General features: G+C 33.3%; 2 protein-coding genes across 2 annotated transcripts; both read left to right on the top strand.

The window, feature by feature from the left end:
- Positions 1–3,335: 3,335 nt before the first annotated feature.
- On the top strand, positions 3,336–4,170 carry LOC147384752 (large ribosomal subunit protein uL11). The gene has a single exon (XM_086426480.1). It carries the CDS (start codon positions 3,441–3,443, stop codon positions 3,939–3,941), a length of 501 nt encoding a protein of 166 aa, XP_086282606.1. The 5' UTR covers positions 3,336–3,440; the 3' UTR covers positions 3,942–4,170.
- Positions 4,171–19,199: 15,029 nt separating this feature from the next.
- LOC147384751 (aquaporin PIP2-4) lies at positions 19,200–22,182 on the top strand. Its single transcript, XM_086426234.1, has 4 exons — positions 19,200–19,546; positions 20,220–20,515; positions 21,481–21,621; positions 21,837–22,182. The coding sequence occupies exons 1-4, from the start codon at positions 19,258–19,260 to the stop codon at positions 21,954–21,956; spliced, it is 846 nt and encodes a 281-aa protein (XP_086282360.1). The 5' UTR covers positions 19,200–19,257; the 3' UTR covers positions 21,957–22,182.
- The last annotated feature ends 4,556 nt before the right edge of the window (positions 22,183–26,738 follow it).

Below are 26,738 nucleotides of genomic sequence, written 5' to 3'. Positions count from 1 at the left end.
GTTAGTTTATAAAAGGAAAGCCCTTTGGGAAAGAATAATGTTGGTATGACTTCAAAGATTGACCTCATTTCGCACTTTATTGACGTGGAGGTGTACACAGAATCATTAGATGCTTTTCGTGGAGATATGACTGCAAAGCATCTATGGTTCTGTGCACACCTCCATGTAAGTGCGAAATGAGGTCACTCAAGCATGACTTTTGGCCAAATTGAGAAGCTCGACTTTGAAGTGATCGATGGCGCTTTAAAATTTTGGAGGAACCCTTCCTTTTATGTGGCATGTGCTCTCTTATGCTTTTAAAATGAATACATGCTCCTTATGTTTTTTGAATATTCAAGACACCTCCTTTTTTTTTTATTTTTATAATTGACAACATGATACCCTTGACCTTGATCTTCTCGTATGAACTAATGAAAAATGACATCAATTCCTTTACTATCACCTCTACCATTATATCCACGAGGTTAACAAAGACTATTTTGAGAAGAAAAATCAAAGATTTTTAGGTCATTTTTGTTATTCTTGGAGAAAGTGCATCAAATATAATTTCAAATTAAAATTTACCTTTTGAAGAAATTTTGCCTTCAGAAGAATTTTAAGTACTGGATTTACGAATATGATTAAGATTCGAGCTGGAGTAACATTAAAATTGACATCGATTTTCATATTGTTGATGTGGAGGTGCACAGATAGCAATAAATGCTTTTCACTCGTATCTCGATGAAAAGTGTCTTTGGTTTCGTACATACATCTACGTTAGCAATTTGAGAATCGAAGTCAATTTTACTGTTACTTCAACATTTTCTTATTCTTAATCATTTTCTTTCCCATTTGATTGTATTATTGGATAGATATAAAATTTCAATAAAAAATTCTAATCCCTTTCTTCCCATTTAGCTCCTTCGTGGCATACGTAGAAAACTTCCAATAAGGAATATTATGCTATTTGTTTAGCATAAAAAATATAATAAAAAACAAGTTTGCTTTAAAATAGATTTATGCATGCGCATACTGAGTGATGTAAATAGTAGGAACCAACACAATCGACTTATAGTTTAGTTTTGGTACTTCTCATAATATTTGACACGATGGGGGTGTTGTTATGGCCGTATTGGGGGTGGGGATGATGGTTGGTGTGTTATCGTAGCGGCTATGGCATAGTGGTGGTTGTGGGGGCTCAAAATCACTTTACTCGAGGATTCCAGAACTTTGCTGGGACACTATGAAATTACTTCTCCTCTCGATCTTTCAGAACGATGATCTTACTACAAAGCAACCTCTCCGACAATCAAATTAGTATGCAATAATTTTACCTTTTTAGAAAAGGAAGGGTGGAGAAGGAAAAAGATACCTACTCCCTTCAATTGATGCCTTTTTCTAAGTCTCCCTTCGATCTTCCTTTGCCTTATCTCCCCTCGATCTTAGCCTTTATTTTTGGAATAGTTATCTGAGAGTTCTAGAGCAATTATGAATCCTTGGGATATTCATTTTGACATCGTCTAGACTTCCTTCCCTCAATCTAATAGTGACACGTGGTTATTTGTAATTAACACAGTTTTATCATCCACAATGGCTATGGCGTCGTAGCGGCAATGTGATGGTGGTGATGGATGCAACAATGTGATGATGATTTGTCATGTATGTTTTAATGTGCTTCATAAATTGTGACTTTGGTTTCGCCCAACATGATCTGCAATGTTGGGATCCACATGTGGTGTGGTGTCATTAGAGGATGTTTTCCAAACATTATGTCGACACGAGATCAATACAGCTGATGGCTCACCAATTTAATACCAGACAACCAGACATACAAAGACACACGATTTGTGCTAATTCAATTGTGAGTAGCGTGTCATACGAGTCGTTGGTTGCCTAATACCATAGGACCATGGCATAATGGCATTAAAGTGGTGTTGGTGGTATTGGTGGGTACCTAAGATAATGAAGTTTTAGTATGTTTGGCATGCGAAGTAATTCTTGTTTATTACTTTTCCAAGTAAAAAAATACTTGGACTTTGTTTCCAAGCTACAACAAAATTTTAAAATAAAAAAGAGTTGAAACTTTGTTTTTTTTTTAAATTATTATTATTATTATTATTATAACGGGGTGTCCGAACTTATGTCCGACTAGGGGGACTGGATGAGCTAAGACCGGAACCAAGGGATACGGGACCCTCCCCAGGGCATGTGCAACGCCGCACATCACACGCACCAGGTAAGTGAGAGAACGCCCTCGTGAGTGGTCCCGAGGAAATATTACTCATGTTGGGTATCAAACACATAACCTAAAGAGTCTCACCGCTTATTAAATTCGAAATTGCCATTAAGCCACTCCCTCGAGTTTTAAAGGAGTTGAAACTTGGTTGTGTCCAATCCATTAGAGCCTAACAACATGCTTAACCCATCATTTGGTCGAGTTTGAGCCATTCCTTTTGAACTATCCCAAAGATTTGGGATCGACTAAACAAATCTTGTTCGTCCATTTAATTCTTTCAAGAATCACATCTCTCGTTATCAACTCAACTTAAACCCAACTGTTATATATAGAGAGATTCTATCGCCACACCATCTTTTACTGAGAGAACCCAAACACACATAACTCATTGTTAGTATAATATGAATTGAGGTACTACTTGTAAAAGTTGGTGTGTCAATAGAATATGTATTTTTACATATCTTACAAATATTTTACACACGATACCATTAAATAATATTTATAAAACTTCAAATTCTAAAACTCGACCACCGAGTCTGACATTGAGTCTTTGATCAAGACATCGAACCTGATAGGGCTGTCAATGGATCGGATTAGACTTGAAATCTGATATGTTTCGATCTAATAACTCCGTGTCTGGATCAATGTTTTGGATTTCGACAAGGATCTAATCCGATATCTTATTGAATCGGATCGGATCTGGATCTTAATATCAAGATCCAATAAGGCTTCGATCCAATACTTATCTGATCAGTCCCTTATCCGAAATGTTTTGGATTTTGACAAGGATCTAACCGATATCTTATTGGATGAGGATCTGGATCAATCATGTCCAGATCCAAACCTGACCCGTTTGTTAATGGTTCGGATCTGGATCTTAACGTCGAGATTCAGTAAGGCTCCAATCCAATACTTATCGGATCAGTCCCGGATCCGATCCAGTCCTTATTGGACCGGTACCTAATGGACCTCGATCCATTGACAGCCCTACAACCTGATATAATCCAAGTCAAGCTTGGGCTTAGAGGTTAGCTTGGTCTTGGGCTTGGGATTAGGTTTCGAATTGGGCTGATGGATTTCGCACCAAAAGGAGATTTTAGGGTTTCGCAACAACATTTGTCTTCTACGCTATTATTAAACACATTTCTGCTCGTTTTCTTCTCCACTCTCAAAACCCTAATCCTAACCCAACCTCAGAAACCCCAAAAATCTCTCCTTTACAGCCATGCCGCCCAAATTCGATCCAAGTCAGGTAGTAGACGTGTACGTCCGAGTTACAGGAGGTGAAGTTGGTGCAGCGAGTTCACTCGCTCCAAAGATCGGACCACTCGGTCTCTCTCCAAAGAAGATCGGAGAAGACATTGCAAAGGAGACCGCAAAGGACTGGAAAGGTCTCCGAGTTACAGTAAAGCTCACAGTTCAGAATCGCCAAGCCAAAGTTTCTGTAGTTCCTTCGGCGGCGGCTTTGGTGATCAAAGCTCTTAAAGAACCTGAACGAGATCGCAAGAAGACGAAGAATATCAAACACACAGGAAACATTTCTTTGGACGATGTGATCGAGATCGCTAAGGTGATGAGACCTAGATCCATGGCGAAGGAGTTGTCTGGAACTGTGAAGGAGATTCTTGGAACTTGTGTTTCTGTTGGGTGTACGGTCGATGGGAAGGATCCGAAGGATTTGCAGCAGGAGATCTCTGATGGAGATGTTGAGATCCCTCAAGATTGAGTAAGTTTTCGTTGATTTTGAATCAATGATGTTTTGGATTATTACTCTGTTTGAAAGCTTAATAGATTGTTTGGTGAGATTTTGAGAAATTTTGTTGAATTTTGGAGATCTACCTTTGAAGGTAGGGTCTGGACATAGTTTCGATCATAAATTTGGTTACTTAATATCCTTTTCTTGAAGTTATTTGTAGAATGTTTTGGTTGCAAGTTCAATATATTTGTTTGTTTCAGATCTGCTATGAGCATCTCCAGCCATGACTCAAATTTTTACTCAGATTTAAGTAAAAATTTGAGTAAAAGCTTCATTTGCTATGAAGCACTCCAGTGGTAAACTGAAATTAGACTAACCTTACTAACTTAGTAAGATTTCAGATCTTATTGAGGGGTCTTGGGCTCACATTGACACGTACAATGTAGATTCTTAGTTGGATGTGTTAGAAGATGAGGTATTTGGTAGAGTCTAGATTGAATTCCTTGGAAAAAGGAGAAATGAAGAGAATGATTTTGGTGTAAGATTTGGGCAGATCCATATTGTGTTGGTTGATGCGTTCAATGAGGCATTTAGCAGTGCTGAAGATATGCTTTTGCACTTCAGGTATGTTTAAGATACGATATTTGGGTAAGAAAATAATAACTTGATCATAAATAGAGCCGCATTATGTTTGTGGATTTGTTTAATTAATGAGGGCATTTGACTGGGCTTAGATGACATCTAGTTAAAATCAGGTGGAGAAGACGATGATTTGCGTTTCAAGTGTTAGATTCATATGTTTTAAGATATGGTATTTGTGTACCATTGACGTTTGAACCCCAAAGTGGATTACACAACCCTACATTGTGTTGGTTAAGGTGTTCACCAAGGTATTTGGTATATCCTAAACATTATTTTACAATTTTAGGTATTTGACAGTGTAGTCAAGGCGAGTGCCTTGGTGCGCCTCAGACACGCCTTAAGGCGGGGCAGACTGAAGGTGCCTAAATACATGTGAGGTGAGGCGGTTTAAGTGAGTCGCATCAAGGTACAAGCCTTGGTTTTGCCTCAGTCAAGGCTCGAGGTGCGCCTCACTAAAAATGAATTAATTTGTTTAAATAAGACACTAGTTTCATATTTGATTGTATAATCTTTTACATACAAAATACAATTTATTTGGAAAATTCAAAATTTTTACCATTACAAATATTGAATATTACGTTTGGTGATTTTTACTTGCCCCGAACCTGTTAGTGCTTAGTCGACTTAGGCTCGATAAGGGGATAAAACTAGTATAAGGTAGAGCCCGTCTTTTTAGGATTTGGTTAGGGCTCAACCAAGCTTGACCTCAACTCACCCATTGATTCTGTTAGTTGTTGTTGTGTCGTAGCAGCAACAACACATGTTATTGTGATATTTCTACTTCTACTTTCACTTCTTTTTCTTCCTTTCTTATTCTTGTTATCCCTCTCTACTTTTTCTTCTACTATTTATTGTTCTTCTTGAAGTGTTGAATTCTTTAACTTGTTTGTAAAAATTGACATTATAATGGTAGCCCAACATGTTACTTCAAAAGTTCTAGGGGGTTGAGGCAAGGTGATCCATTGTAGCCCTTTCTTTTCGTGATGGTAGTAGAAGCTTTTGGGAGATTGGTTAAGAGAACAACTAGTATCGGTGAGATGTCAGGTTTTCAAGTGCAGAATGGGGGTGAGCAAGTTTCACTATTAAAGTTTGCGGACGATACTCTGATCTTCCTCAATGCTTTACTAGATTAGGTAAGATTCTTGAGAGGAATTTTTTGTTGCTTCCAGGCAATTTTGGGGCTAAAAATGAACTTTAGGTAAAACAAAGTTAGCCGGGGTAGGGAAGTGCTGGAAATTTGAAGGTGGCTACAATGTTTGGGTGTGCTCAAGGGATCTTTCCATCAGTGTATCTGGGATTGCCATTAAGTGCTGGGTCTAGAAGTAAAGAAGTATGAGAATCTATAATGGAGGTGGGTAAGAGGGTGAGCTCATGGAAAACGAGGTATCTTTCCAAAGGGGGAAAAGTCATATTGACTAAGAGTACCTTGTTTAACATACCAGTTTACCAACTTTCTTTATTCCCATAAAATTTAGCAAAGGTATGGCTTTATCAATTGGAACTTTAGTGAGCTATTTTGAAATTCTTAGGGTTTAGAACAAGTAGAACCTAGACAGTATTTGGAGTGCAACTTCAGTAATGACAACCATAGCGAATTTTCGTTTTGTTGGTTCTTTTATACATACGGGTGTTGTTATTTGACGAACGCATCCCATCATCTAAAATGAAAATTTTATGAGATGGCTGTTAGATCAGCTATACTTTTTAAGACTGGATGTTTGGTAAATCATTAAGCAACATGTGCATATATTGCATTGAGATGAGGATGCTGAGATGGATGATCTTAAAAATTCGGAATGAAAGAAAATAAAAAAACTGTACACAATCCAAGGAAATGTAGGACTAATCCCAAGGCATGATATGTGCAATGGTAGGTAATTGCAGGCAGTTCACACTAAGAGTTTACAAGACACGATTTAGACAGAATTGAATGGAGGAAAACATATTTATTAATACCCGAAACCCCAAAGTTTTGGGGTAAGAGGTAAAAACCTAGATAACAGATTACTCAATTAGTTATAGTAGAAGTTGGCTGATGTTATTCCAACTTCTGTCTAATGAATTGAAACATTTTGAAGTATAATTTCTGTAAGAGCTTCGTTTGAGGTTCTTAAAATTATTAAATTTGATGGAATATGTTTAGTAACACTTGTTTCCTTGTTATAGAAGCTTGGATAAGATAGCTCTTTAAATTTGAAAAATGTAACTGACATATAATGAACACCTTTGGGAAAGTGTTGTAGTAGCTCCCATAAGCGATATACTAAGAGAGGTTGATTGAGATCATTTGGTTTTGTTCAATGGAAGGTCGAGTAGAAAAAAAAAAATACCTTCAAGTTGAAGGTCTTAAGAGAGAATTACGTTTAGGGATGTGGAATTGCGATTTTCTTGGTTTTGACCCAAATATCCCTCTGATTATATTAAATTTAAATGTAAAAGTAGGGGCATTTTAGGAAACCAAAATTTTGTGTCAGAACCCCTTTTTACTAAGGGCTGGCAGTGATCCCGATTTGCATCCAATCCCAAAAAAAAAAAAAATTGAAAAAAGGATTCGGATCTAAACATTTGATTTTCGGATAGGATTTGGGTTAAAATTTTAGATCCAATAATCTTCTAATTGGACTCGGATCAATCCCAATCCAATCCGATAAATAAAACATAAAAAAAAAAAAAATAGAAATAACTCTCCCACTTTATTAAAGAAAGTAAATAAATAAATAAAAAATTTCTCCAAACCCTCTCCATCTCACTCTCTGGTCTCAAGTTTGGAAGTAGAGAGGCTCTGCTAATCTTCAGTTTACAACGATCTATACTCTGACTGGGGGTTTTATTCCAAACTGTCGTCCATGGACACATTTATGAATTTCAGAGAACTGAGTTTTTGTGCGAATTTTCGTTGTCTCTGTCTCTGTGGTAAGCAAATCTCTTTCTCTTTCTCTCTCTCTACCCCCCTTTTAAGAGTTTAAGAATTACGAAAAGGTCAGAAACCCAGACCCAATACTTCTCCCCAAACCATGGATCGGATTAGTTTGGAATAGAAGAAACCTTAATTGGGCCGGGCTGGGTTTGAATTTAGTATTTTTATTCGGCCGTATAATTTAGATGAGGATTGAGCTTGGTCGTTTAAAGCCCATTTATTTATTATTTTATCTTCATGCTCGGACCAAAGTTGGTTCGCTCATTCAAATTAATAGCCCTAGATCTATTGACTTTTGAAACCCCTTTTAAAGGAATGCTTTAGAAAGAGGAATGGTCTAATTAAGATTTTTAACCATTATTATTATTGTTGTTGTAGAGGTAAAATTTCGGACGTCGTCGATTCCTTGAAATTTACCCACCCTTAACAATCATGTTCCATTGTTATTGATGCATACAAATGATCAAATCACACAAAAATAATTCAGGAAAAAGAGAGAAAAGGAGAATAGACATAACACAAGATTTGTTCACGAGGTTCGTCCGTCCCAAAATCAGATTATGTCCCCGGACTTCAAAGAGCCATTCCATTATTTGTTGAAGTCATTACAAGATTTACAAAATCTAGCATTCTTTTCCTTTTAACTCTCTTTATATAGATACAGAAGATGAATAACTTTAATGGATTGAGTCAAATCTCCCCCCCCCCCCCCAATCAAGGGATTCTCCATAAACTATTTAGATCTAATTCAAAATATATCAATAGAAGCCTTGAGATACACGTTAAATCTGTCATGTAACCAAATATTTGCCTTATTTACCCACATGTGTCTAATATTGATTTTACCCTCTATAGTTATTATTATGATTATTTCACCAAGTGATGGAAGACGACTTTATAAAAAATATAGAACGAAGTAATAAGATTGGTTCTATTTATAGGAAGGGTCTCGATGGGTACCCAATGTAACTGAAATCGAAATTTTCCCATTCTAGGTAGCTATCTACCCAACAGGTATCCAATGGGTACCTTATTGGTAAATTTTTTAATTTAATGATATTTATAATTAAATTAGTAGTCTAATTAAATACTAACAAAGAAATATCTTAAAGTAAATGTGCTTGATCAAAACTAAAATATAAAAGGAGAATGTGAATTCTACCAAAAATAAATAAATAATTGTTCTTTACGTGAACTTCTAGTAATCTTAGATCTTTGACTTTCAATTGAGAAATTACAAGTTATACTTTAGCACTGATTAATAATTGCCTAATTCATTTGATACTTATTTTTTTCTCATTTATAAAGAGGGTTTGTATTGGCAACCCAACTTTGACTTGTTATACCCAATTAAAAAAAAAAAAAGAAGTAAATAAGATTGGTTTAGAATAAGTAAAAGCTGGGAGTGCAAATAGCAACTTTCTTTTAAAAAATAATATTATCTGTCTTTATAGGCACTCGAGGTGCACTAGATGGGCATAGGATATTTGTAGGGTTGGTTCTGGTTTCAAGGAACTCATACTTGAAACCAAAATCGATAAAATTGAAAAGTTTTAAGTCATATATGCCAACATTAGGGAGCAAATACGAAACCAACTCTTTTGTCCTATGTGGGTTAGAAGTTTTGGAATGGACTGATTTTTTTTTTAGAATGATCTTTATGGTGAGAAGATCATCCTCGCAAAAAATCAGTCCAATCTAAAATTTCTAACCCCATTAGAAGAGGTTTAGAATTGTGGATCATCGATTTTTACTATTAATTTGTAAATCACTTTTAATGGAGTTAAAAGTTTCAGATTAGGCTGATTTTTTGTGAAGTTGATCTCCTCACCATAAAGACCATCCTTACGAAAAATCAACTCAATTTGAAACTTATAAGTCATATATATATATATATATATATATATACATATATATATATATATGGGGGGCGTTTAAGGGGCATATGTAAAAACAATCACTTTTCAAAATACAGGTTAGAAGTTTCAGATTGAGCTGATTTTTTGTGAGGATGATTTTTACGACGACCAGATCACATTCACAAAAAATCAGCCTAATCTAAAACTTCTAAATTCATCAAAAGTAATTTATAAATTATTGGTAAAAAATTGATAGTCCACATTCTAAACCTCTTCTGATGAGGTTAGAAGGTTCAGATTGAATTGATTTTTTGTGAGGATGATCTTCTCATCATAGAGATCATCCTCACAAAAAAAATCAGCTCAATCCAAAACTTCTAACCCATATTTTGCAAAATGATTGTTTTTACACATGTTTTTAATCTAGGAGATCATTCTTACAAAATAAAAATAAAAAATCATCTCATTCCAAAATTTCTCACCAAAAAAAAAAAAAAAAAAAAAAATCAGCTCATTCCAAAATTTCTAACCCCAACAATTGTGCTTTACAAGTTCAATAATTGTGGATCGTCTATTTTTACTATTAATTTGTAAATCACTTTTGATGGGGTTAGACGTTTCGGATTAGACTGATTTCTTCTTGAGGATGATCTTTATGGTGAGGAGATCATTATCAGAAGAAATATCAAAAGTGATTTACAAAATTGAAGAATTTTGGACCGTCGATTGTTACTAATGAGTTTTTGAATCACTTTTCGGATCTCTAAAAAATTTGTACTCCCGCTTGTCATCACGTGTCTTTATTTGACAAATTCCCAAAATAAAAAAATAAAAAAATAAATAAATACTAAAAAAGAATTCAGTAACTCATATCAAACGTCAGCCTAACCTAAAACCGTGGCTTGAAAACTAAAGAAAGACCAAAAGAGAGAGAATTGGGACTTAGGATCACTGAAAATTCGATAGCCCCATGTGATCATCGCTGGACTTTTCCCATACATAATGATTCGATGGCTTACCCTTTCCACTGTGCGCACGTTAGCAATGACGGAAAAATGTATAATAGACCAGCGAAGTTTCTAGTCTCAACGTAAGAAACGCCAACCCACCAATTTTAAAAAACAAATTACTTATATTAATCATGACACGTGGCGACATTCCTACCACACAAAAATTCTAAAATATGACATGTATTTTGAAGTCGGTAATATCAAATTAACTTATAATATGAGACTTTATATCCGGCTCTTGGGAATATTATATATAAATTTGGGTTTACAATTTAACTTATGAGTTGTTAATCACATTTAAAATAGAACTATTTAATGACAAAATCAAAAAAAAAAAAAAAAAGTTTTTGGACCCATAATTTAAATTATTGATAATTTGAAATTTTATAAGTGAATGATTTTTTTTTTTAGATTATTATTTTATCCCAATAGAATCAATCAAACAAATATCTCAAATAATCATTCATGAACAAATTTTAGTTCAAGTTATTGTTATTTACCTTCTGCTATCATTAAATATTTAATTCAATACTTTTAAAGATGCTTCCTTTAATTTATTCTTTCCTTATACTTTGCGAAATCTCAATCGGTTTGGTATTTTCTTCTAGGCTCACATTCTCCCTTCTCTTTATTTGGATTGACTGAGTTTTTGTGATCGATGGATATCACTTCCTTTATCTTAACGTTTTCAACGTTTCATGTTCTTTCAACAACTCTAATATGAGGTTAGTCAATCATTTTTATAGATGAAGGTTAAGGGTCTAGATTAATTCTTTTAGTAGGTTTCTTATTCATCAAAGTCTCCTACTAATTCATTAAAGAATACAATTTTAATGATATTGGATTTCTATTTAAAATTGATATCTATTACATTATAGAATCCACGTGTAATTTAGAAACTAAAATAGTAGGGGTCAATAAGGTTAAAATGTCACATGGGTTTTAACATCCTTTTATTTAGTATATTAGACCGATTGTACTAATAGTGAATTTCAAAACATTTTAAAATTTGACTCAACTTTAGGATTTTATAATAAAAATATTATATATGTGATCACGAATTTTAAAATCATAAATATTTTTAATATATAATTAGATTCTTTAATGACATATTGCGATTAAATATTAGTATGAGTCATGACGGTTGTATGTCATCTATGTCATATTTCCTTCCATGTATCACGTCATTAATACCCTCTTTGATATAACTTTTAATTGGGTATATTTCATTTAGTCTTATCAGGACATTTTCTCTATTACTTAAATAAAAACAAAATATGTATAATATAATTAAAAACAGAAAATAAACAAAAACAAATTTTATTTAGTATTAATCTTAATGTCAATTATATAATTATTTCAAAGTAATATATTCCATATACATAAAAGATTTCTCCAAAAGACCCAACCTAGTAATATGATCTCTATAAACTTTTGGTGATAACCTCTTTGTCAATAGATCAGCTATCATTTGAGTGGTACTAATATTTTATAATTACACCAACTATTTTTAGACTCTTTCTCTAACTATTAAGTACTTGACTTTCATTTATTTCGCATCATTCGAATATTTTCCATTCTTAAAGAAAAAGATAATTTGGATATTATCATAATATATCTTCAGCAGCTTAGCTATAGAGTCGACAACTCCAAGTCGTGAGATAAAATTCAACAATCAAAGAGCATAATTCATGGGCTCAAAGATACCACGAATTCAACCTATATAGTGGATGAAGTAGTAATGCTCTGCTTAGGAAATTTGACGTGTTTTATAAAATTATATTTTAAGCATCTTTTTTATTTTGTCCAAGGTGATATTTTGACATTTGGGTGTCCAAAAATACAAATTACTTGAATAAAAATGTCGATTACATTCCTAATATAAAGAAATTCTTATTTTTCGATTAAGTTATGATTTTTTGGATTCAAAGGTTCATCAAATCATGTAAAAAAAAAAGATATTTTTTTTATAATGATATTTTTAAAGTGCAAAAAAATGATAGAATGAAGTTTATATCTATATGTTATCAATTATATTTGATCAAAAATATTATAAGTGTATTACATTCCCTTCCTTTGTTGAACATAAACAGAAAATATACTTGTCTACTTAATTGTTCCAACATATCAGGGGCCCAGATTTCTTTAGAGAACACAAAAAAGAGTAGACTTGTCCACTCAAGTGTTCCAAACACTTCAGAGGCTCAGGCAAGTTATCGAGAATTCCCATTCCCCAACAAATACCTCAATAATTTTTCAATCATGATTAATTTAACATGGAGTTTAATTTTACGCCCCACATGACATATCGATGGTCAACTAAAAAAAAAAAAATACTCTTCATGAGGCGGAGGGTTTGTATGTTACAAGTTTTAAAGAAAAAATAATTCAATAAGTCATGTCAAATGTCAGTCAAAACCGTGGGTTGAAAAATTAAAGAAAGCCACAAAAGGGGGGGGGGGGGGGGGGGGGGGGGATTGGGACTTTAGACCACTAAAAATTCTATTTCCCCATTATCATAACATGATTTTTCTATGTTAAAAAAGTAGGGGTGGGAATTGGGACTTTGGACTTTGGACCACAAAAAATTCTATATCCCCATTATCATAACATGATTTTTCTACGTTACAAGTTTCCATGAAAAAAATGATAAATTACGTAAAGGACACTCACGGAAAGGTTTCTTTTTAAATAGTCCCTAAGTTTTGCATGGTAGCTTGATGGGATATTTAGTCAATTTTTTCTTTCTTAATGGTCCTTGTTACCGGTGAACTCACTTATTTTTTATTTGTTATCAAGTTCACCACTTTTTATTTTACTATCGAGTTCACCACTTTGTATTACTGTCGAACTTAACGCTTTTTTATTTAGTGTCGAGTTCACAATTTTTATTGTTGAACTCACCACTATCTACTGTTGAACTCGATGCTTTTTATTTACTGTCAAGTTCACCATTGGTAAAATCCATCAATTTTCAATTTTTGAGTTTTTTAATGAAAATATATGGACAGAATGACTAAAAACTTGAGATAATGATTTGTTTAATTGATTTCAACCCAAAAGTACCATTCTTGATCGATTTTCATCACAAAACTAAGAAAAAAAATGTGAAAAATCCTTGAAAATGACTTTTTCTTCCTTCTTAAATCTTTTCCAACAAAACAAAACTCAATTGAGATGTCAAAACCCCAAATTTTTTTTATTGAAAATGATGAATTTGAATGATTAGAACATTTAATCAAAATTATAAAGAAAGAGAAAAATTTACTAAATAGACTATTGAGAAATCAGCCAAAACTTATGACTTTCTTTTAATTAATTTTATAAAAAAAAAAACACACTAAAGAAAAATCAAAAGACAGAGAATTCGGACTTGGGATCACGAAAAATTCGATAGCCCTGTCTAATCATCACTTGGATTCATGGTTTTTAAACTCGGTATCGCATCTCGTCTTGTTAAGCTCCGATACCGAGTCGTCTCGAACGAGTTTTTTGATACGTTTGAGACGTCTCGTGAGATAACTCGAAAAATTGTACATGACATGTTAAACTCGGTCAAAAAAATCACTTTGTGAGTTGGTCTCGTTCAGCTCTGATACCGAGTTAACTCGGATGATACGTCTCGGTCTCGGACGAGTTTAAAAATCGTGCTTGGATTTTCCTAAACATAGTGGCTCGATGGCTTATTCTTTCCACCGTGCGCACGTTAGCAATGACTAAAAAATATATTATCCAACATCAAAGTTTTTCAAGTGTCAACATAAGAAACGCCAAAAATGCCCAACCCAACAATTTCGAAAGCTGACGTACACTATCATGACACGTGGCGATGTTGCAGCCACAAAAAATTCCTCGAATATTACTTATATTTTAAAGTCGGTAATATCAAATCAAAATAATGATTAGGTTAATAATTAGTCAATTAATTAACACATATTATAAACATTACTGGTTAAGGCCACTGTGGCGGCGCAATGTAGACGTGGCAAGATGTGACTGGTTACAAGTGGTTGGAAAATTGGAATTGGGCGGCCAGGATGGTCGGTGATGCTGGGCAGTTGGACTTGGGCCCACATCTATTGGCTATAAATCTAATTGATCAACGTGTCAAATAGCCTACGTGTTCTTATAAAAACCAATAACCTCGTGTGGGCCCACCTATTATTTTTATTTATTTACCAAATTTGGTTCGGATTTATGTTAAAAAAGATAGTTACTATTGCCTCACCAACTTTTACTAACGCCACACCAACTCTGGACAATTCTATGTTGATTTACATAGGAATTGGTGTGGTATTAGTAAAAGTTGTTGTGACAATAACAACTCTCTAGAAAATAAAAGAGATTTGCTATTGACACGCCAAATTTTATACTAATGACTCGTTAATTCTTATTCAAATCACCAAAGAATTGCACATAAATGAAGTGGTATTAGTAACAGTTGGTGTGGCAATAGTAGCTCTCTAAAAATAATTCAAAGAGTAAGTTGAGGATAATTTCCTCTGAAAAATTGAAGAAAATGAAATTTTCAAATGAAAGATTTGATTTTTAATAAGATTTTGAGGATGAGTGCAAACGAAATTCAGTTGTAAATCGACGGTGGATGCATCCGTTGAGTGGACAAATTCGTACATGCTAGGGGTGCAACTTGGTTCGATTCGATTCGATTTGAGATCAAATTGGAACCGAACCGACATAGGTCGATTCTACTAAATAAGAATCAGAACCGAACCAAATTCCATTTAAATCAAACCAACCCAAATTGAATTAAAGTCGGTTTGGTTCGATTTGATTTCACGGATTGTAAATATTTTATAAATTATAAGTAATATTTTTTAATAAAAAAATAAACATAAAATTTCATATAATAAATCACAAACCTATCTATAAAAAGTCATTAGTTTATTTATAAAAGATCACTAATCTATGTACTAACTCTTAAAATAATTCTTAATAATTATTATATACATATATATTTCTTTATTGCATAGGGGTTCAGTTCTATACAAACTTGATTCAAAAATCGAATCAAATTGATCAATTCTCCATTTTCGTAACCCAGAATCGAACCACAATTTATTCCAAACCGAACTAAACCATCCCAAAATTATCGATTTGATTTGATTCTCGATTTAAATTGAATCAAGTTGCACCCCTAATACATGCAAAATGATTGCGGACACAATCCCAGACTGCAGATGTGATATGATACTAAACAAATCGATTTGATGAATAATCTTATCGGTAGACCAAATCGATACGTGCCCTTCATGTAAAATAGATAGCGAACGAACTTAAGAAAGCCATGATTAGAAAACTTTTTCATAGAATAACTAATAATTTAAAAAAGAAAATCTAAATAAAAGTAGAAATAGAGATTCATAAATCATAAACCTTCATTTCTGAATAAGTTACTTAAAATCGCATCAACATATTGCGTGGACCCTTCAAAAGTGGTGTTGTCGTCCCTAGGCTAGGATCAAGTTCCCGACCGCAACGAGAGTAGCTGCCGTAGATTCGCACGCACGTGACAATGGAGTATACTTTTTTATTTGCACGCGCGTCACAATATACTTTCTGACTAGACGTTGTTTGGAGTTTGGATATGTCCCTCTATGTTTTCAAATAGACGGCATAACCTTTGACTGTGGCCTTGTAGGAGAGACTAATAAAATGACTATAATACCCTCATCTCTGATCTCTTGTAAGAAACAATATTTTCCTTAAAAGAAGTCTTTAATCTTTGAGAGTGAGCTCAATGATTTATTATTGGACAACTCTTGATCTTCTTCATAGCTTATGAGGGTTTTTTTTTTTTTTAAATGAGATTTCAATTCTGATGGAGAGTTGGAAGTCTGTATCCAAACGTTTCAAAGAGAGCTTTAAGCTCTCTATCAATAGGAAACTCTTTTTCGAGCCAATCCAAACATGGTTGATGAGTTTTGTTAACATGTGCCCTTTTGGACACATTAAAGTGCAATAAATAATTTTATATTCAAAATGTATTTATTGCACTTTAACTTATGCCCCATTATGCCACACCTTAACAATACCCTATTTGAAATTGGGCCTAGAAAAAAAGTGGGAAAATTATGACACTTAAACCTAATTGAAGTTAAATGATTTGTCTTGTTTTTTTTTTTTTTTTTCTTTCTTTCTGATGGGATAGGTGCCAAGTATTTTTTTTTTTTTTTTTCTTTTATACTTATAATTGAAAATAAAGGCTACTTAATTTATTCATTTTCTAGTAGACTTTTATAAAGAGAATTCCGTCAATATGTATGTCATCAACTTTAAAAATAGAATGGTGATAATACGTGATTGACATTATAATTGCACAGAACCATAGATCTTTTTTTTTTCGGGATACACAAGAAAAAGATCTATAATTTTGTGCATTTGCAATGTCGGTTGTATACAGATTAGATATGTTTTAGCTCGTCATTTTATCATTAATCTTAAAAATACAAGGACTCATCTCAAATATTCACTAAATCTTATAGAGTCTAGTAGTAATGCCCAAATTGCCCTTTTGTAAAAGGAGTATCTCAAATTATATTTTTCATGATAAAATGTAAAAATTAAAAGAATCGTGATAATCTGACTACCTCACATGACAAACTCAATCGACTATTTGACGTGACAAGTTTGGAAATAGTAAATCTACTTTTATCAGAATACACAATTTCTTAGAAATACACTTTTTTACAAGGAAGTGCAACTGTATATCCCGAGCAGCACAGATCTACAATTTTCAAACATGTCACGTTAAGATAGTCGATTGAGTTTGTCTTGTCGGGTGGTTTGATTATCAAGATTCAAATTGAAATTCCCCCAAATATAAGAAAAAGTTCAAAAATAAACCCACTTAAAAAAAAAAAAAAGAAAAAAAAAAAAAAAAAAAAAAAGAAAAAGAAAAAGAAAAAAAACAAGATAAGGAACCTCGTAAAGTCACATCGGCATATTGCGTAGACCCTACAAAAGTGATGTTGTCGTCCCTAGTGTTTAGAGTGGAATCGGGACCAAGTTCTCAACCTTCACGAGAGTAGATGCCGTTGATTCGCACACGCGTCACAATTTCCTTTACTAGCCGTTAAATAAATAAATGGAGAGATGGACATTCAGGAAATTAAGTTGGCGGGTAATTTGGACATTTCCATCTAACCTTTGACTGTGGCCTTGTAGAAGAGACTTATAAAATGACTACAATACCCTCATCTCTGCTCTCTAGTTGAAACAAAATTTTCCTTAAAAGTAGTCTTCAATCTTGAGAGTACTATAATTTATGAGATATTTATGAAAACGTGATCAACTTTGGAAGAATTTACGATTTTGACTCACTAGTCATTTTAATTATCAAAACGTGAACGGGGCAACGAATTTGACTATTTTAAAACCTCCAAATTTGTTGTTCATTCATGTTTTGATAATTAAAATGAATAGTGAGCCGGAATTATAAATTCATCAAAAGTTGATCACGAAATAGTAATTTACCCATGATTCTATTGGACAACTCTTGATCTTCCTCCGAGCCTAGGGATTTTTCTTTTAAAATTTGATTTCAATTCTGGTGGAGAGTTGGAAGCTTGTATCCCAACATCTCGAAGGGAGATTCAAGCTCTCTATCAATAGGAAACTCTTTTTCGAGCCAATCCGAACATGGTTGATGCCCCCCACCCACACCCACACCCACACCCACACACACAAAAAAAAAAATAATAATAATAAATTCTTAATTAGTTTAATTGGAAAAGTCCTTTTATTTTTTTTGGCTATAAAAGCAAAATTGAACGATCCATAATTAGTAGAGGTGAAGGTGGATTTTGAACCTAGATAGTAGTATCAACACTTACACACTTTAATCCACTAAACACTTTCATTTGACAAAGTCTTTTGAAATAAAAAAAAAAACAATTAAATAAGTAAAATGATAAATAAAATAGTTAAGTAATATTTCAAATTGTGCCTAAACAAAGACCCCGAGAGTGAAAATCTTGACACTTCAACCTAATTGAAGCGAAATGGTTTGACTTTTTTTTTTTTTTTTTTTTGTGGGATAGGAGGTGTCAAGGTCTTTTTTTTTTTTTTTTTTTTTTTTTTAAAGCTTAAGTTGAAAATAAGGGTTAGTTAATTTATTCATTTTCGAGGAGTATTTTATAAAAATAACTTAGCCAAGATGTATGTCATTTGCTTTAAAAATAGAATTATAGTAAAACGATGTGTTAAACTTACACGGTCTATATGTGGTTGACATGGCAAGTACACAGAAACATAAATCTTTTTCTTCAAGATACACAAGGAAAAAGATCTACGATTTTGTGCACTTGCCAGGTCAGTCGTGTTCAGACGACGTACGTTTTAACCCATCATTTTATTATTAGTCTTAAAAATACAAAAACTCATCTTAAATATTCGCTGAATTCTCTAAAGTCTACTGGACTAGTGGTAATGTCTAAATTGCCCTTTTCTAAAAGGAGTATCTCAAACTATATATTTTTTTTCATGAAAAATGTAAAAATTAAAATTTCCACAAATATATCACTTAAAAAAAAAAAAACCATCGGAGCCTCTATTAACATACTATTTTTAATTTGTAACATAACAAACAAACATGTTATTAATGAACATGTTATAAACAATCATTAATAAAATTTCAAAAGGATTGGTGTATTGCAAGTAAAAGTTGGTGTGCCAATAGAATAATCTCAATCTAAAAACAAAAGTGGAAAAATTCCAGTGGTGTGACGTACAAATGAAATGAAAACTGGGCCGGTGGGTGGAAGTGTAATGGTAGGGCCCACAGCCCACGAAAGCAAAATAGCTTCCCATAAATACCCCTTCAGCCCCTCACTAGTCTCAGAAGTTTTAAGTTCTTTAGAGAGAGAGAGAGAGAGAGAGAGAAGAGAGAGAGAGAGAGAATGGTGAAGGACGGTGAAGTGGCTTCGAAGGACTACCAAGATCCACCACCAGCACCATTGATTGATGGGGAAGAGCTAACAAAGTGGTCATTCTATAGGGCTTTGATAGCTGAGTTCATAGCAACTCTATTGTTTCTTTATATAACTGTGTTAACTGTGATTGGGTACAAGAGACAGACTGATCTAACCATGAATGGTGATGAGTGTGGTGGTGTTGGTATTCTTGGTATTGCTTGGGCTTTTGGTGGGATGATCTTTATTCTTGTTTACTGCACTGCTGGTATCTCTGGTAACACTCCCAACACTCCCTCTCTCTCTCTCTCTCTCTCTCTCTTGTTTTACTTCCATATCTTTTGTATCTTTTTTTTTGGTAATTTGGAGAGTCCTCCACTGTTTTTGGTGAAAATTTAGTGATACCTCTTCTTGACCATAGTTTTCTATGAGATACTAAGATAAAATGACCTAAATATTCTCATGTTCAACATTTAGCTATTTTTTTTTTCCTTTAAAATCCATAATCCTTTCAACAAATATTTTTTTTTTTTTACCCTTGTTTGAACTCAAGATTCCAGCTTCATCAAAGCTCAATAATGTACAAAATAATTTTTTTTTGGAAAAGTTGGAGATTATGGGTTTTTAAGAAAAATTAAGGGTTTTCGACTACAAGTTGAAGAGATTAAGGACAATGGATTGAAAACATTAAAGGGATTTTTTTGGAGTAGATTAGGGAAGGAGGGCATTTTAGTCATTCCCTGGTTTTTCATTGGTATGTCTTTGAAAACAAGGGCCTAACTCAAATATTTACCAAAACCCATAGGGGTTTATTTAAATTATCCTTTAAAAAAAAAAAAATTATTATTGCGATTTATTCCTCTTTTTTAACCTTCGCATCCACATTATTAATGAATAATAACTTAGGGTGCATGTTAACATATTACTGGTGTCTTTACTAAAATGCGCAGGAGGACACATTAACCCAGCAGTGACATTTGGGCTGTTTCTAGCTCGGAAAGTGTCTCTGATCCGAGCCGTGATGTACATGGTGGCTCAGTGTCTTGGAGCCATATCTGGTGTTGGGCTCGTAAAAGCGTTCCAAAAGGCTTACTACGTCCGCTATGGTGGTGGGGCCAACGAACTCGCACCTGGTTACAGCAAAGGCACAGGTTTGGCGGCTGAGATCATCGGTACTTTCGTTCTTGTCTACACTGTCTTCTCAGCCACTGATCCTAAGAGGAGTGCTAGAGACTCCCATGTACCCGTAAGTATTCTATCATTCCCCTTCTTTATACCCTTTTTGGTGTCTTTAACAGAACTTGAACTTGTGTTTAATGATGAAAAATACTTTCCTTACTAAGTTAGTAACGAAAGTTTTCTCACTGAATCAACTTTTGGCATCTAAAAATATTAATTTTAATTTTAAATTTATGAGATTAATCTGAGTTTTTGGATGATATATAGAAGAAGGCTGTTGAGTTGGATTACCAATGTGATAATCCATGTGGGCCAAATAAGCCTTAGTAAGATTTGAAATCTTACTAACTTAGTCAGGCTAGCTTGTTTCTTTGATAATTAATAAGAGTTCGGTCGGGTTGGTCATGATGTGACTGATTTGGTGTATGTTTGCAGACATGACTGTTATTAAAATCACGCCACGTGTAATTATTTATTGTTGGGTTTTGATAATGTGCTTTTTATCTGCAAAAACGATTTTTATACATTTACGTTTGAAGAAAATATTAGGTATCCGTTACCTTCATGCCTTCTCTAACAGTGAAATGTCATTATGAGTATGAGAACTTATATTCTCACCCCAAATGTTACTTATAACACACTAATCTTCCAAATAAAATAATCCATCCAAGATGAGGTAGTCAATTGCACCCTATTTCTTCTTGTCCTAGAAGATAAAGAAAAAAAAATTCCTCATTTCTTCTTTTCCAAAGAGTTCTTATTTTTATTTTGTTAGAATTTTTTTTAAGGGTATTAGAAGATTATAAGAGAGAGATACTTGATGTTTCTTTAGTCTTATTTCATGGATTGATGTGTTATAAATAAAAGTTGGTGTGTCAATAATTTTTTTAAGACAAAATTAAATGCAAGTACAGATTTGTTCAATTGAGCTTAGAATTTCTAAATAAGGACTTGTTAATATATCAATTAATGGGCGAAAATGAATAAAAATCGATTTTTTTGGCACTTATAATTGATTGACTCATTGAACAGGTTTTGGCACCACTACCCATTGGATTCGCGGTTTTCATGGTTCACCTAGCCACGATACCCATCACAGGTACCGGCATCAACCCAGCTAGGAGCCTAGGAGCTGCAGTGATCTACAACAAAGAGAAAGCATGGGATGACCAAGTATATGTTCCTCTTTTAATTGATATCTATTATGTTAGCAAGAGATTCTATTACCACACCAACTTTTGCTAATGCCATCCCAATTCATATGTAACTCATCAAAGAATTAGCACACATCTAGGGTGGTTGGTGTTAGTAAAAGTTGGTGTGGCAATATAAGCTCTTTTCGTTAACTGACTACCAAGTTTTAACGTTTTTCCTAAACTTCGTTGCAGTGGATCTTCTGGGTTGGACCGTTCATTGGTGCTGCCATTGCTGCGGCCTACCACCAATTCGTTCTTAGAGCAGCGGGTCTTAAAGCTTTGGGGTCCTTCCGGAGCAACACAAACAACTAAATTTCGAGCGATCGGGTTTGAGGTCTAAATTTGGAAGGAAAAATGATGAAGGTTGGAAATGCAAATATTGCATCTCTTTTGTCATACTTAGACCTTGCTTTGGATGTAATAAAAGTGATATTGGCATCTTTTTTTTTTTCCTTGTTTCATCATCTATCAATGTGTGTGTGCGCTTTGTCATGATGCTTCAAACATAAATGTAATACAACACATGTGGTTGTCTCAATGTGTCTCAATCACTCTCAATTGCACACCAAGTCCTTATATTTCTAATCAACTTGTCTCTTAACTTTGGCATTTTTCTCTTGGCTTCTTCATTGGATCCTCCCACCCACTCCCACCTTGACTACGCTCATTCATTCCTAACCACAAACTTGAATATTTGGATAATCTGTCACACTCATAGTTCATAGATTAGACCAAAATATTGATACTCTAAATATTGAATGGTTGAAAATATTTCGATTGACCAAAATATTGATACTCTAAATATTGAATGATTGAAAATATTTTGATCGAGATCATCTCAAATTTTATCCAAACCAAAATAAGATTTAACAACCAATGAGTGTTAGATGTAGTGGCTAGGACCTCCCTCCAAAAAGGGAGAGGTCTAAAGTTCAAACCCTCTTATTGACTACTCACATGGATTTATCTCGACTTACCTGGTATGTTTGGTTTGTCGGGGTATTGCATCTACAAAGGGAATTTTGGGCGAAATATGGTGCTCTAAGAGACTAGTTGCCTCACATTTGCTAATTTGGCTTACAGGTTCAGACACCCTCGTCATCCTACCATTTCGTGAGTTGAATATGACAAAGTTCCGATTCCGGATTATTGTTCATTTTAATTCCTAAAACATGAACAACGAGATCACAAGTTTTTCAAATGACAATCTTGATGGTTTAAAGTGACAAACTTGCTTATACTTTTATTCCAAAGTGACAATCTCATTGGTTTATATGTCAAAAGTTGATCACGTTTTGGAAAATTTCTCTATTATTACTATTATTATTATTATTATTATTAATTTACTTGCCATATTGATACTCAGTTCATTTTTTTCCCATGGTCCGTCTCCATAATGACACGTGAATTAGACTAACCACTCAAACATTAGTAGCCGATTAGTAGGCCCAATCGAACATTTATGACCATAGAACATGCATTCCTTATAGGGTGTTCTACTGTTTGTTAGGTGCAAATTAGTTTTATAAAAAGATAAATCAAGTATAGAATTGAATGAGAAGTTAAGTTGAATCCAAATTACAAGTTAAGGAAGAAATGAAAAGAAATAGAAAAAAATTAAAAGAATTTATCGGCTTGGAGAAATAGACTGAGATCAAGACTTTATGTTGAACGCGATGTTCTTAAGACAAATTTCACTTCTGTTCCCGTGTTAATAGTTTGTAAACGCTTGTCTCCCAGGATACAATGATCTATAGCAAAGAGGGTAACACTCCAATATTTATTTATGTTGAACCCAAAAATATTTGATATTATCTTTTATATATTGCAAATAAGTAAGGATGCAAAGAGGGATTAAACCTTAATCGAACGAATGTGTTTTTGTCAAAAAATCTCACAAGAATTTTCTTGAGGAGGATTGAATAGATTGATTATTTTTTTGATCATTTGGATCACCTCTAAGTTATAAATAATGGAGAGTTGTCAACGAGTTCCAAGAAGTGTAAACAATGGGATGCTAATAGCATTAATGGGTGTCACCCAATGGACTAAACCATTGCATCTCTTTGACTTCGAAATCGAACAACACTAATGCATCTTCGTGTAAAAATCTCAATGGCGTCTCCTACTGTTGAAGCAACTCTTTGAATAAATTATAATTATTTAGGGACTTATCCCATAAGTAGTGAGTAACATAATAAGTTACTTCTAACGATTAAAGGTTTTCAAATTCAATTTTACAAAAATCTGACATATGAGATTCAATGGCTACAAAACACAATAGAAAACAAACAAATAGTCTATGCAGACCCATAAAATGAAATTGGCTCTAAAGTCTAGAGTGACGAAGTGAAGAAAAGGCAAATTATACTATAAAAGATTTCAAAGTTTTCTGCTCTTTTTTAATAGTAATTCAGATTGCCAACGTTTATTGACATAAACATCTTGATATTATTTCTTTGACCATAAATTTACAAAGTATATTGGCATTATATATGATGGAATCTTAACCCCAATACACATTAGATTACATTGACACCACAAGATATTACTGCTCACACCATTTACATGGTACCATTAAAAACTTACAAAAGGTAGACTTATGTCAGATATAAATTACCCCCCTAAAAAATGCCACAAAATCACAAAATATTTGTAGAATAATGATTTTCTAACTAGAAAGTCTTCACTCGGTCAATACTCGTCTGATGTGGCATGTACAAGGAATCATAGATATTTTTCCTCGGGATAAATAACTGCACATCTTTTTCCTCGAGGTGTGCAATAATGTTAATCACGAGGAAAAAGATCTATGGTTCCTTATCCAAACTAGGGGTGTCAATGGATAGTCGAAAATTCGAATTAAAAAAATTGAATATTATCCGAAAATTTTGGGTATCAGATTCGAATTCGGATGGTTTTATATATTCGAATCCTTATCGGATACGAATTCGGATCTTAATATTTCGAATCTGATAATATCCAATTCAAAATAATATATGATATATATTATATTTGATTAATTTTTTATATAAATAATATAATATATATAATAAGTTCTTTTTTAATAATGAAAAATCAGTTGGATAAGGAAAAATTATGTTATATATATATATATATACAAATTATTTGAATTCTAATCGGATATTATCCGATATCCTATAAGATAATTGGATTCAAATTCGGATAGAGTTTTAGAACATCCATTGGATTTGAATTTGAATTTAGATTTGGATTTTGATATTGCTATATCCGAACCGATAAGCATCCGTTGACAGCCTTAGTCCAAACCACATCAACTAGATTGAAGAGTGAAGACTTTCTAGATAGAAAATCAACACTCATATATGTATGTATATACATAAGTAGGTGGTCAAGAAGCATCATTTAATAATGAGTCGTGATAATCTGACTCGTGGCATACTCAAAATACTCTTCTGACGTGGCATGTGCTATAACCATAGAATTTTTTGCCTCGGGATACACATCTTCTCATCCCCATACATATGTACAGTTGGGTATCCCAAAGCAAAGTGATCTATGATTCTAGCACGTACCACATCAGGAAAGCATTTTGAGTATGCCATGTGGGAGAGTCAGAAAATCATTACTCTTTAATAATTAAACACAATAGAGATGGGCCGTTGAGATGGATAAGTGGAAAGACTTGGAAATATAAAATTAAAAATGAATTCATTTGAAAAAAATGTAGGAGTAGATCCAATAATAGATAAATTAAGAGAACATCAACTAAGATGCATGGTTTGAGCATGTTCAACGAGGCCGATTACATCCTCCAATTAGAAGAAATATTCAAATTAAAGGTCTTAAAGAACGAGAGAAAGACTCAAAAAAACATGGATGTAAACAATTAAAGCATATATGAACTAGGGGTGCAACTTAATTCGGTTTGAGGTCAAATTAGAACCGAACCAACATAGGTTGATTCTACTAAATAAGAACCAGAACCAAACCAAATTCCATTGGAATCAAATCAACCCAAATCGAACTAAAGTCAGTTTGGTTCGATTCAATTCTACTGGTTGTCAATATTCTATAAATTTTAAGTAATATTTTTTAATGTAAAAACAAACATATAATAAACATAAAATTTCATAAAATAAATCACTAATCTATCAATAAAAAATCATTAGTTTATCCAACAAAGATGACTAATATATGTCCAAAACCATTTTTAGAGCCAACCAAATGCAACCAAATGTCTTCAACATCTAAGAGTCCTTACTGTTATGTGAGTCCAAAACATGTCAATCTAGGCCACTTTTCGTATAGTGGGCTTGTGGGGACTATGCAGCAACTATCCTAAATTCCACAGATCCCACGATAATAGTGCCCGAATCATTTTCATGTTGACATGAGCACTCAAGATGTTTATTGCAATCATCATCCATCAGCCAGGATCTAATACCAATAAGTGCAGGATCTAGGGCATAAAATGGATTGGATATATATATATATATATATTATATATATATATATATATAATATATATATATATATATATATATATATATATATATAATACCAATAAGTGCAGGATCTAGGGCATAAAATGGATTGGATATATATATATATATATATATATATATATTTTTGAAATATGAGTAATCCAAATTCGAAGTTGGAGGGTTTCGACCTTGACGATGTAGACTAGAATAAAAAAAATGGGTCGAATATGGGTTGATGCCCCTTGATCTGAGTCGGATACAGATCTATCCCTATATCTGCCTAGATCTAACTCATACATTGCTTCGAAATTTATATTTTTATACTTTTCAAAATGTCTTTTTTCTTCTACTTTAATATACCATGAATTCTTATATTTTATAAGAATTATTATCGTAAAATCGAATAGTATAACAATTAAAATAGAAATTTAACAAAAAAATGTTAAATGGTTTGAAACTATCCAACCCGACCGACTCGAATAAAGCAATTTGACCAGGTTGGATCTGGATGTGGATTTCATGAAAGCAAAATAGTTTAGATTTGATTTTAGATAATAGAATCCAAATCGGATTAGGATACAGATATACTTACATCTAACCTGAATCCGACCCATTTTAAGCCTTA

This window comes from Akebia trifoliata, chromosome 15, assembly GCF_017979445.1.
Source record: "Akebia trifoliata isolate Shusen 1 chromosome 15, ASM1797944v1, whole genome shotgun sequence".
Classification (NCBI taxonomy): domain Eukaryota; kingdom Viridiplantae; phylum Streptophyta; class Magnoliopsida; order Ranunculales; family Lardizabalaceae; genus Akebia; species Akebia trifoliata.
The sequence above is the reverse complement of the archived record's forward strand: the minus strand, read 5'-3'. Positions and strand labels throughout refer to the sequence as shown.